The 12148-nt window shown below is 43.0% G+C and overlaps 2 protein-coding genes across 4 annotated transcripts; one reads left to right on the top strand and one right to left on the bottom strand.

Annotated features, from left to right (window-relative positions):
- Positions 1-17: 17 nt before the first annotated feature.
- On the top strand, positions 18-8174 carry borcs8 (BLOC-1 related complex subunit 8). 3 transcript variants are annotated; one of them, XM_023953933.1, is made up of 6 exons: positions 18-167; positions 277-389; positions 5846-5910; positions 5986-6093; positions 6690-6781; positions 7805-8174. In XM_023953933.1, the coding sequence occupies exons 1-5, from the start codon at positions 131-133 to the stop codon at positions 6757-6759; spliced, it is 393 nt and encodes a 130-aa protein (XP_023809701.1). In that variant the 5' UTR covers positions 18-130; the 3' UTR covers positions 6760-6781; positions 7805-8174. The 3 variants fall into 3 exon arrangements, with proteins under 3 accessions (XP_023809701.1, XP_023809702.1, XP_023809703.1); XM_023953935.1 differs by having other exon boundaries at positions 50-167; positions 242-389; XM_023953934.1 differs by lacking the exon at positions 6690-6781.
- On the bottom strand, positions 6842-10739 carry tmem221 (transmembrane protein 221). The gene is made up of 3 exons (XM_004075130.4): positions 9848-10739; positions 8202-8287; positions 6842-7689 (listed from the first exon to the last, which is right to left on the bottom strand). The coding sequence occupies exons 1-3, from the start codon at positions 10132-10134 to the stop codon at positions 7151-7153; spliced, it is 912 nt and encodes a 303-aa protein (XP_004075178.1). The 5' UTR covers positions 10135-10739; the 3' UTR covers positions 6842-7150.
- Between the last annotated feature and the right edge of the window lie 1409 nt (positions 10740-12148).

Below are 12148 nucleotides of genomic sequence, written 5' to 3'. Positions count from 1 at the left end.
GAGATTTCTACCCGGAATACTATCAACGTGGCACACAACATCGGAACAGCAACAAATTGGGCGATTCCATTGTTTTTTTAACAGGTTGGGAAACCCGAACAGAAAAATAATCAAATAAAAAAGCAGCACTATGGAGGACCAGGAAATGCACCTGAAAGTGAGACGAGGTAAACCACACACACGTGTACGTGACCTTTCAACTCAGAGCTTTGATGGGGGCCGTCATTTACAAATGACGCAGACATGTCTTTGTTTATGCTTGTTATCGCCTTTCAGTCAGCGACAAATTCACCGAGAGCATGTACGTCCTGGCGAATGAGCCGTCCGTGGCTCTCTACAGGCTCCAGGAGCACGTCAGAAGGTCTCTGCCGGAACTGGTCCAACACAAGGTATCGGTGGGAAAACGACCTCATACCGAACAAGCACGCGCCGCTCCTCCCAATAATAACAACTATTGACATAGATTAAATGCTCATTGCTGGGGGGTATTCCAGAGAACAGGTTATGCTAGCTCCCACGGTAAGTTTGAGGCTAAGGAAGTTGATAACCTCAGCTTTCGGTTCCAGAAATGGAGGTATGTTTCAGGATATGTCAAGTTGCCATGGCAACTCATGCTCTGAACATAACCTGGTATGGAGCAGGTTTAGTTGAAGGTTAGTTTGTTTTCAGAGAGGTGAAGCAGCATGGCGTGTCCATTTGAAGATGATTTAGTGGATGAAGAAGCTCAGATAATACTTTTTCCACCGTGAGAGGCTGATAAGACCACATAGGGATGTTGGAAAGATAAACTTTTTACTTTGATCTAACTTAATTATTTGCTTCAGTTAAGATAAATCTTTTTTTTTGTTAAGTCAGCTTAAAAATAACACATAGTTTTCAGACAGTTATTTTACTTTCATTCAAATTAATTCAATTAAGTAGGTGTAACTTTGGTGCTGCTGTTAGATCGGCACCGCAAGGGATTGTGGGATTCCATTCCCTTTGCCTATCTGGATGGATTTGGGTTTAAGTGTGGGTTATTGACCAAATGTGTTTAGTTGTTTAGCTGTGTTACTGTGTTTTACCGTGTTCTGTTGAGTTATTTTGTCCTACTAAGCTGATGTCTCTGCACCATAAGTGAGAGGAAGGGATTGCGTAATTACACTAACTCATATCAGTCTTTTGGAACCGACATACCCAGAGTAAGCAAGTTCAGGCGGATTTCAGCCAGAGTTGAGGCTTAAAGTCAGGCTAGTTTAAACATGCTTCCTGAGGGGTATTCCAGGAAGTATGTTTTACGCTAATTAAGCTCGACTTGGTAACCCTGGGTTAATGCACGTGCACAGCAAGAACATAAAGACATTCTCAATGGATCGGCGATTTCCGGAGTCACCATGGAAACGTGTGGAGAAAAAAAGAGAGCACTGTACTTCAGTGAGACGGAGTCTGAGATTTTAATGACAGCGTATGAAGATTATACGTCCGTCAAAAAAGTAACACGGCTGCATCATCAAAAGAAAGAGTTTCTGCTTGGAGAAAAAAGAACGGACAAAGTAAACGCACAAGTTTCTGATCTTATTTCCATTTTCCTTGTAATTGAGTTAAATTTATTCAACCTAATTTCTTACGTCTATAAAAATAATTGTTTATACAACTCAAATTTACATATTTATCTAACTAATTACAGTAAACCCTTGTTTTTCGCGGGGGTTACGTTCCAAAAAGACCCCGTGATAGGCAAAATCCGTGAAGTAGAAACCTTTATTTTTTTAAACTATTATTATACAATTAAAAACTCTATTATACATTGAAAAGAAAGAACAAACCAATTTACATTCTCAAGCATTCGTTTCACAAATAAAAGTACTTTAGAAACCTTTTTTGCAACAAATAACTCTGTACTGAACTGTCAAATAATAATTTTAATTCAATTCAATTCAATTTTATTTGTATAGCCCAAAATCACAACAACAGTCGTCTCGATGGGCTTCGAAGTAAAACATGAATTCAAAAGGATCATGAATACAAAGAGTTCAATAGAAAAATACTAAAATGAACTAACAAACTAACTAAGCTATACTGGCATCCCTGCCCTTAGACCCCCCTTCGCGGTAAGGAAAAACTCCCAAAAAAAACGAATTCCGGAAAAAAACGAAGAAACCTCAGGGGTGCCCACATGAAGGAGGGATCCTCCCCCAGGACGGACAGGCGATTTACCAGAATTCTTAGAGAAGAATTAACTTATCTAAATCTACAACTACATATATAAAAGTCCAGCAGACGAGCTTCAACCAGACGGAGTTGGGGGGACAGTCGAGGGCGCGAGACGAGCCGTAGACAGGATCCACAGCCAGGTGTAGAAGCAGGAGCAGAGACGAGGTAAACGGTCAGGAACTGGAGCACGGATGAAACAACTGGAGTCTGGAAGCACTCCCACTCCCCAGGAGGGGAGAGGAAAAGAGGGACAATACATGAATCGCACTGCACCAAACAGAGGCATGGAGAACTAAATGATGAATTATGATCAAGAATAGAGGAGAGGAAGGGTAGAAGTAAAAAAAGGAAAGAGGACAGAACCCCAGTGTACCATAGTTACCCCAGCTTCAACTTCTAGCAGCCTTTTAAAAGAAATAGTTATTAAGTTTAATTTAAACAAATTAACATTAAGTTAAATAATCTCTGAATACTAACTAGTCTGACAATAAGCCTGTCCAAAGAGGAATGTTTTCAGTCTAGCTTTGAATGTAGAAACTGAGTCGGCCTCTCTTACATGAGCTGGGAGTTTATTCCATAAGACAGGGGCTTGGTGGCTAAACGCTCTACCTCCAACCGTACTTTTACTAATTCTAGGAACCACAAGCAGTCCTGCATTTTGCGAGCGAAGTGTTCTGATTGGATGGTAAGGGACTATGAGGTCCTTAATATAGGACGGGGCCATTCCATGTAAGGCCTTATAGGTTAACAGGAGGATCTTGAACTTGATTCTGGAATCAACTGGGAGCCAATGGAGCGAAACTAACATAGGAGTGATGTTATCTCTTCTGCTAGTTCCTGCTAACAATCTAGCTGCTGCGTTCTGAACAAGCTGGAGACTTCTTAAGGAACTCTTAGGACACGCTGCTAACAAGGAGTTACAGTAATCCAGCGTCGACGTAACAAATGCATGGATGAGTTTTTCAGCATCACTCTTAGAAAGTATATTTCTGATCTTGGCAATATTCCGCAGGTGAAAAAAGGCAGTTCTGCACGCCTGAGATATGTGAGCCTTAAATGATAAATCCTGGTCAAGTAAAACCCCAAGGTTTCTAACTGTGGAATTAGGGGCTATACTTATGCCATCCAATTTTAATGAATGTCAACAGAAGGCTTCAAATCGCGGAGATTAGCCCCGCCCACCGCAACCCGAGTATTGGATTAAACGGGAGAAAATTAAAAATGATTATGAAAAAAATACAAAGTACAGTAGGACAAATAGTGACTCAGGTGTATTTCACTGATCTACAGACTCAGTCGCTGCATCCTGACTCCGCTCTGCAGTGTTTTCTTCTTGAAGCCCGCGGTGCAGCTGTGTTTGTTCAGGAGAAGAACATAGTGGTAGGCTGTTGTTGTCGCTCCTTTTTTCTGCTTTGCAAAAAGATCCTTATACACTGACATGCCACCATCAAGAGAATTTGCACGTAGTAATGAAAATTTGGCAAGCTGATTTACGTACATGCACATATTAAACTGCAACGTTATTGACGCACAGGTAGAGAAGAAGCGGAGTGACTTTTTAGCCAATCAGAATGCAGAACACAATGCACGATGCAAATCCGTGAAGTAGCGAAACCGTGAAAAGCAAACCGCGTTATAGCGAGGGATCACTGTACTCCAATTCAATTAATATTATTTCCATCTTAATTAATTATAATTCTTGAACTCTCATATGTCTAAGTTTAAGCCGACAGATATGCTCATTTGTATAAAAATAAAAAGAACAAAACTACATACATATTGATTTGGGAATTTTCCTACATTGTCAATACATTATGGAGCAGTAGGGGTGCTATCTAAACTCATCATCCTCTCCCTCCCTCTCACTCATGGTGCAGAGACTTAAGCATAGTAGGAACAAAAAATAACACGGTGAAACACAGTAACACAGCTAAACAACTAAACACATTTGGACAAAAACCCACACTTAAACCCAAATCCATCCAGATAGGCAAAGGAAATGGTATCCCAGAATCCCTTGCGCCGCCGCTCTAACAGCAGCACCAAAGTTACACCTACTTAATTGAATTAATTTGAATGAAAGTAAATAACTGTCTGAAAACTACGTGTTATTTTTAAGATGACTTAACAAAAAAAATGATTTATCTTAACTGAAGCAAATAATTAAGTTAGATCAAAGTAAAAGGTTTATCTTTAAAACATCCCTATGTGGTCTTATTATCCTCTCACGGTGGAAAAAGTATTATCTGAGCTTCTTCATCCACTAAATCATCTTCAAATGGACACGCCATGCTGCTTCACCTCTCTGAAAACAAACTAACCTTCAACTAAACCTGCTCCAGACCAGGTTATGTTCAGAGTTGCTATGGCAACTTGGCATACCCTGAAACATGCCTCCATTTCTGGAACCGAAAGCTGAGGTTATCAACTTCCTTAGCCTCAAACTTACCGTGGGAGCTAGCATAACCTGCTTCCTGGAATACCCCCCTGGTTTGTCCGTTTTTGTTTTGAATAACTCAGTGAAAATGGAAGAGACAAATGAATAAAGCACTGAGGTGTTTTTATGATGACCAAGATGTTTAGCTTTAGCTGTTGGCATATGGGACTCCTTCCAAAGAAAAATGTGTTCTTGGAAAATTGTGTTCTTCATGTTCTTGTGTGGGATTTTCTAATGATATAAGTCACAGATACAAAGAAGTTGAGCTTCAAATGGCGTGTCTGAATATTTCTATCTTCAAATGTTAATTAGCAGAAGACAAAAACTGCTGTTTGAAAAAAGCAACGTGTGGTTGTGTTATGATGTCGAAGCTACTACTATCACACGCCCATTGACTGGATGACACCTGGACAAAGCGAGTGTGACGTCACCCATAGACTATGCTCCAGCCAATTTAGTCGCTAATCTTCTGCAGCACAGAAGCCACTACTTGGAGCCACAGAGGTTAGTAAGCAGTGATTGGGCCAGGTCATTCTGAATCAACGTTTCTATGGCAACTACTGTCGCCAATCAAGAGGGAGCTTGTTGGGAGACCACACCCCTTCGAGGGAATCTGTCAAACGTTTGGATCATGCGTATTCTGACAAACGTAATGACTGAGGAACAGCTGTTTGTCTTTATAGACGTCTGTGGGATTTGGCCTCTTGGAGCGAGCAGGTACTTCCTGTCTGGAGCATTGCGGCGGCGGCGGGGGGGGGGGCAGTTTTCACATACAGTCAGTGGAGGATCCACAAGCTCCCTGCTCCGCTCCATTCTGATGCATCCACTCTCAGACAAATAGATCTGTCATTTTTGTGAGCTGGAATCTGGATCTACACTTCTGGATAGCTCTGATGTTGGGGTCATTTTTATTGCACCACTAATGTTAGGCTGGGGGTTTGAGAGGGGCTGTTAGCTAGGAGGACCGATAGTAAACAAAGAGATGACGGGAAGGGGGGGCGGGGTTACTCCATGCCAACAGTTTCTGATGACCTCTGAACCAGGTTTTTTTTTTAATTGGCTAAAAACGGCATAGTACATCATGAAAAGATCACTCAGAACATTTGAGAATAGATGAAAAGATGGACAGATTGAGACTTTAGAATGTTAATTCTCATTTAGCCATGTATTTTGCTGCAAACAAAAACAAAACAATCTTTCTCTTTCCTTCCTCAGACAGACATGCAGAACTGGGAGGAGCAAAGCCAAGGCGCCATCTACACTGTGGAGTATGCCTGCAGGTAGGATACTTCATCCTTTAAAGACGTCTGAGAAGAGAAGCTGAAGTTATGTTTTGTGTTTTTTTGTATGTTCAGCGCCGTGAAGAGCATGACAAACAGCAGTTTCTACTTCAAAAACATCGATAGTCTTCTCCGTCAAGCCATCAACTGGAAGGAACAGAGCAGTAACTCTCAAGGACGCAGGTAGGACGCAGTAATGTCTTTACCAGAGTTACAGATGAGGAAGGTTGTTTGACACGCCCATAAAATACCCCCCTTTATAAATATGTACTTCATATTATATTTTTACACATATTTATTAAATGTGTTCTATATTTTAGTCCTCTGGTGGTGTTTCTGCACAGACGTCCTTAACTTTTCATGCATTCGCACAATAAAAGTTTAATAGAGTCCCATTGCATTTAAAACTTTAATAAAATATCCGTATGTTGGTTTTTAATCCCTTCAAGAGTTATTTATATGAACGATTGGACATGTGGATGTTGGATGAAGACCCTCCTGATGCTCAACTAGATCTTTACTATCATCAGTTCATTAATTATCTACATGTTTTTTTCTTTTTTGGACCATTCCACTTTTTCCTACTTCTTTATGAAGATGCCAGCTACTTTATTTATGGATATTCTGTAGGTGAATGTTAACTCAGTCTACTCATACCTGCAACATCGTTTAACTCCTGTCTAGTTTAGACCAAACTTTAATGTGAGACTCTCCTTTTTTTTCTAACCTTTTATCCTTGCATTTATGATTTTTTTTTCTCTAATGACATTTGCATGCAGATTACATGATGTGACCCCTCCTCCCAGTTCCCTTGTCTCTACTCCACATGCCCCACCCACTTCCTCATGACCTGTGTTCAAATGCACCTGAGGTTAGTACTTCCTCTAGATGTGATCAAAGTGAGGTGAAGCCAAAAAAAGAAAGAAAAGTCTTAACTAACCCTTCAAACCCTGGAGTCTGTCTTTATGAGTTTATTTACAGTTGACTCACAAACGCCTGAACACGGCAGAGGGAAGAACATGATCAGAATGGAAGCTATCTGTCTGCCTGATTGATACTTGGACCACAACATTTTTATTCATTTCATTTGTGTCCATTTAAAAGAAGAGAATGTTGATGAGTTTTCCTTCAATCAAAACACTACATTTGAGCACAATACAAATATCAGAATAAATGATCTCATACAAAACTGAAAGTTGGATCTATGAACTTGAAATTCCTTCTTTTTCCTGGTGTACAGTCACACGAGAGTCGAGTCTTTAGCAGAAATCCCTGACTTCCGTGCGAGAACACTCCTCATTTCGTTGTTGACCCCATTCCAGGGTTTAGTCTGGGCCTGTAGTAGAGCCGACTCGGTGGACAGAGTCCTGTGCATTCTGGGAAAACTGCCCCCACTATTGTAGCACTCGTTGTCGTTGATGTGTCCCTGGAGCCCCTCAGCGGGAGAGTGCTGCTGCTCATACTGCTCCTGCTGCCTCCGGCTGCTGCACGGTTGGTACGGGACCGGATGCTGAAGGTGAGACTGGCTGCGGTGAATCCGCGGCTGGTCCACGCCCACCCTCAGCTCGCAGGGCCTTGAGAGGGGCAGGCTGCTGCTTCCCTGTTGGTTCTCATACAGGCTGTGGATGTGGTCACTTCGGTAGTGTCTGGCAGAGTGGGAAGCTTTGACCAGAGAATGGATCACAGCCACAAACAGGATGAGGATTCCTGAGGAGAGGATGCAAGCGCTTGCAATGCCCGTCTCCGTCTCAAATATCAGGAGCATGAAGATCGACATGGCTGTTGAAAAAGAGGAGACGCATACATTTACAGACTTTCCTTTTTATTCTCTTCCAAAACTTCCTGAAAGACGGAGATGGCTGCTTCTTGTTGAGCTTGTCCTGTTTTTCTTCAGGAAAAGGGCCGTGGACTCCAGCACGCCGAAGGAGGGCGGGGAGAGGCACCGGATATGACGGCCTTTTCCGGATTCGTGCTGTCCTTTTGACTGTGGCTGAAGTTAGGCTGGAAGAGGCAACTCCCACTGCAGGGAAATGCCTGCCTCCAGCGGACCCCCCACCTCCCAGCACCACCAGGTTCAGCATCAAAACACTTCAGTCATGGCTGCTCAAAGAATGCATTGTTCTTATCCACCGGATCAGAGCGGACACACCAGAGCTGTTTGCCTCCTGTTTTTCCAAACAGTCACAGGGATTTGAACACTTGTTTTCAGGTTTCATGGCAAATTCTGAGAAATCTTCTAATAAAATACAAAGGTTTCAAAAATGTCCTGCTTTTCAGTCTGCTTCTCTTACCTATCAAGTAAACTGACACTCCCAGACAGAAGAGTCCAATGGCCACGTGTCGCACTCCTATGCTGTCCAACAGGAACCAGTCTGCTCTGTTAAAGGACGTCAAAACGCTGGTCAGCATCAAGACCTGATCAACACACTCCTCAGGCAAAGCATACATTTCTACTTCTTTCAATGGAATCATTATTTGGCTACATTGATGGATCTTCTGACAGCTTCATACTATTTCCATTCTTGGAATTCCCCCGTCAGGAGGGGGTTCCTGGGGTAGATGACCCACAGTGTTGGCCTATGTGGGGAAGGGCCAGCTAGAGGCTGGGGGAATAAGGGGGGGGAGGCCATTGTTGGAATGAGATTGATCCGAGCTGGGTGGGGGTTGATCGACCATATCAGCGTTTGCTCTCTGACGCGGGGGGGGCAGCACCATACCTCTGAAACGGGTTTTTCTTTTGGCCACACAGCCTAACAGCAGAGTTTGGTGTTGGGGATGAGGCTGAAATTTAATCGTGTCAAAAGAAAACAGGAGCATCTTTGTGGGGTTGGGATGGATTTTCAAACCTTAAGTGCCCCTCCCATCATCTTTTGATCTACTCTAAAATCGTTCCTGTTTTCATAATGATGATGCTGTTTTAGTCGAAATCAAAACCTGTGTCTTTTTTTAGGACATAGTTTCTGCAGAGCGGCAGGAGATCTTCAGAAATACTCCTCTGAGTTGAGGGCAGGACTGTAAGCCAGCCTCCACTTCCCGTCATCCATTTGTTTAGTGGTAGTTTACAGCCTCACATCCCCAGCCTAACATTAGCGGTAAAACAAAAATGGTGATCAGTATCACAGCCATCCGGCCTCACAGTTCTGATCCAGATTCCTGCTCAGATGAAGAAAACAAAGACGTTCATGGATCTGTTTGTCTGACAGTGGATGATCTGAAGCTTGTGACCCACCCAGCGTATTTTCTGCCTCACAAACAGCTTTTTTGCTCCCAATCATCACGATTTCAATAAAGAAATACTCAGAAATGTAATTTTACTTTCTACATGTCCTCCATGAGAAAAACGCCACAAGAACATGTTAAAACAGCAAAAACATCATTTTCATTGTGTGGGTCTTTAACCTCCACAGGTGTGGACATCACTTTTTGGGTTATGCTACCATGGTAGTACATTCTGCTTAATACGGCCCCTGGACTGGTAAAAGTCTGGCAAACAAGAGGTGGGGTCTGAGGTTAAACACACCTTCATTATCCTTGAGTTTGATTCCCTCCAAACTTTGGTTATATTTCTGAGTCTGAACCCTGAAAATAAAAAAGCTTCACTTGTCAAATAGAAATCCAAACTCTGATTATAAAGGAACATGTGTTAAGCTGCTTATGCTTCTTGTAAACTTGATGATCCAAAATTATAAACTGCAAGAGTGGAGCAAAACTTTTTAAAAGTAACTCTGCAATGAGAACTGCCTTCCTTCAGCCTCGTGTGGTTTCTGGCCTCGGAGCCTGACGCGTTACCGGGCTGGGGGCTCTGCGTCACAGTCACCGAAACGGCGCACGAAGGCTCCTGGCTACCACAACCATTTGTGTTGTGATTGTAAAAAGTTGCTCCCCTCTGAGCGGACCCCCCTCCTCAAGCTCAGGTGTTTGGGAGCGGGACAAATACCTGTGGGTGTCCTGCTCCTCCCTGCAGACTTCGGTTGAGAAGTAGCTGTGGAGGAGGCACACCAGCACGGAGCTCAGGTGGAGGGTGAGGGACAGGGCGGACAGGACCGTGGAGACGGGCTGCAGGACGGCCCAGACCGAGGCGGGTATGAGCGCGGAGTCCCCGCCCGCCGCGCGCAGGGACTGCAGCTGGAAAATGAGAATGACCGATAACGCTGCCATGATGGCAGACAGGACCCCCTGTAAGGACAGAACCAGCAGGGATCTCTGGCTGTACTGGTGCGCCATGGCGTTCCTGAGGTCCAGAGGTGGTCCTGCTCCCCAGGACGAACGGTCTCTGACTGAGCGGCGCGCGGCGCGTCCGTGCGTAAAGCGTCCAGCACGGTCGCTGTCCTCGGACTGGATCTCCGCTGCCCCGTCCGAGCACGTGACGGGGTTCCAATCCCCAGATTAACAGTTCCCAACAACAATGGAGTTTTTCTCCACCGCCACAGAACAATGCACGGACGTGTCCGCGGGAGAGGCAGAGCTCAGCCCCAGCCCGCCACAACAAGGACCTCCACCTTCATGGGATTCTACTTTGCTCTTTCTGGGAATCTCTCATTTCATCTCTCTGTTTAGTACAAAATATTGTCAATTTCTGTGAATTAAAAATACTACATGATAGTTACTAATAGTTCTTAGTTAGTAAAAACGTTTGGATGTTTTTGTCTGTTAAAAGTTGTGTTATAATCACCCTTTTAGTTAGTTTAGTTAATGCAGTATTTTTACTTTTCTAATTGATTTTAAAAAAATCAAACTGTTTGTACCATGTCTTTTATCTTTTCTTGCCAGAGAGCTGTTTGAACTAATTTGTGGGGATTAATAAAGTAAACTATCTATTTGTCTGTCTGTCTGTCTGTCTGTCTGTCTGTCTGTCTGTCTGTCTGTCTGTCTGTCTGTCTGTCTGTCTGTCTGTCTGTCTGTCTGCCTGTCCATCTATCTATATTTTTATCTATCTGTCTGTCTGTTTCGTTCTTTTTCTCAGCGTGGAATCCTAAGGCCGTTTCCTTTTCATTCATTTGGCTCTAAAACGGCAGCAGCAATCTGCAATAGTACTTTTTTGATCAAAGTGTATCCTAACTTCGTTTTGCTTACAGCTAATATGGAGGTTTATTCAAAACACTTATATTTGATATTTTCAGTGCTCCAGAAAAATCCAATCAGAAGAGATTTTTATGTTGTTGTTTTTTCAGATGAAGTCTTAAGAAACCTTGTGGAGCATGTGTCTGTGCTTCAGAAAAGAGAAAGTGTGTTTAGCAGGCTTGTCTTCTGTAGATTAGCCTACTTATTATGCTGTAACATTGATCACTGTTCTAATGAAGCGATTAAAGGATTACAGGAGCTTCTCCTAGGAGACTGTTTAAGCATGTGTGTTGTCTAACACAACCAAAAATGGTGACGCACAAATTCTAGATTAAATGCAAACGGTTTAAAGAAATTCCTGGGGGAACTCTGAGCCACTTCTGGGTTAAAATAATGTGGAGTTCTTCCAAAGTGAAATGGACCTGAGCCAGGTGTTTGCCACTGCAAACATTTGCAGCAGGGCAACCCCTCAGGCTCCCCCAAATATTTCCTGGTTTCCATGGAAACTTGCACAGTTTGCCACAGATTAACAGAATTTCTCCACTTATCGATACACTTTTGTGTTGCAGTGACAGAAAAATTCAAATGTGTTTCTCTTATAACCCTGGACCACAAGCTCCTTGACACACTTACAGTGTGTGACCTGTGTTACAGAGGAGTTATTGTTCTGTTTGAGACTGGAGGCTGGTGCACAGGGAGGCAAAGGTGTAAGCCCTCATTCTGTTGAGATGTAGATAAGACTGTTGCTATAAAGAACCCTGTGAGCAAGTTCTCTCACACATGTACACTGACCATGGAGGCTATTTCTGAATCCAGAAGCTTCACCACAGACTCGAAAAGGTCGCGGCTGATCTTGTCAAAAGCAGAAGTGAGAAGTTTCGGGAAAATAAAAAAAAGTGCTTGAAGTTTTCAAAGAGAGCTTTATTTTTGTGCAGGTTCTTGTCTTTGTTTCTTTCTCTTCTTCAAGGAATAGTGCAGAGGAAGCATCTGCAGAAACACACTGCACACAGATCTGCTGCTGCTGATTATCTCGCAGTGTTTGCAGGTGGATGCAGACCCTTTCTCCTCTGTTTGGGTTTTTATTTGGGGATTTTTATGTGTTTTCATTTGCCAGTTTATTTGTTACACAATTATTCTTAGTTGAAAAATAGCCGATAATGCAGCTTTGGCAGTGGCT

Source organism: Oryzias latipes, chromosome 4 (genome assembly GCF_002234675.1).
Source record: "Oryzias latipes chromosome 4, ASM223467v1".
Lineage (NCBI taxonomy): Eukaryota > Metazoa > Chordata > Actinopteri > Beloniformes > Adrianichthyidae > Oryzias > Oryzias latipes.
The sequence above is the reverse complement of the archived record's forward strand: the minus strand, read 5'-3'. Positions and strand labels throughout refer to the sequence as shown.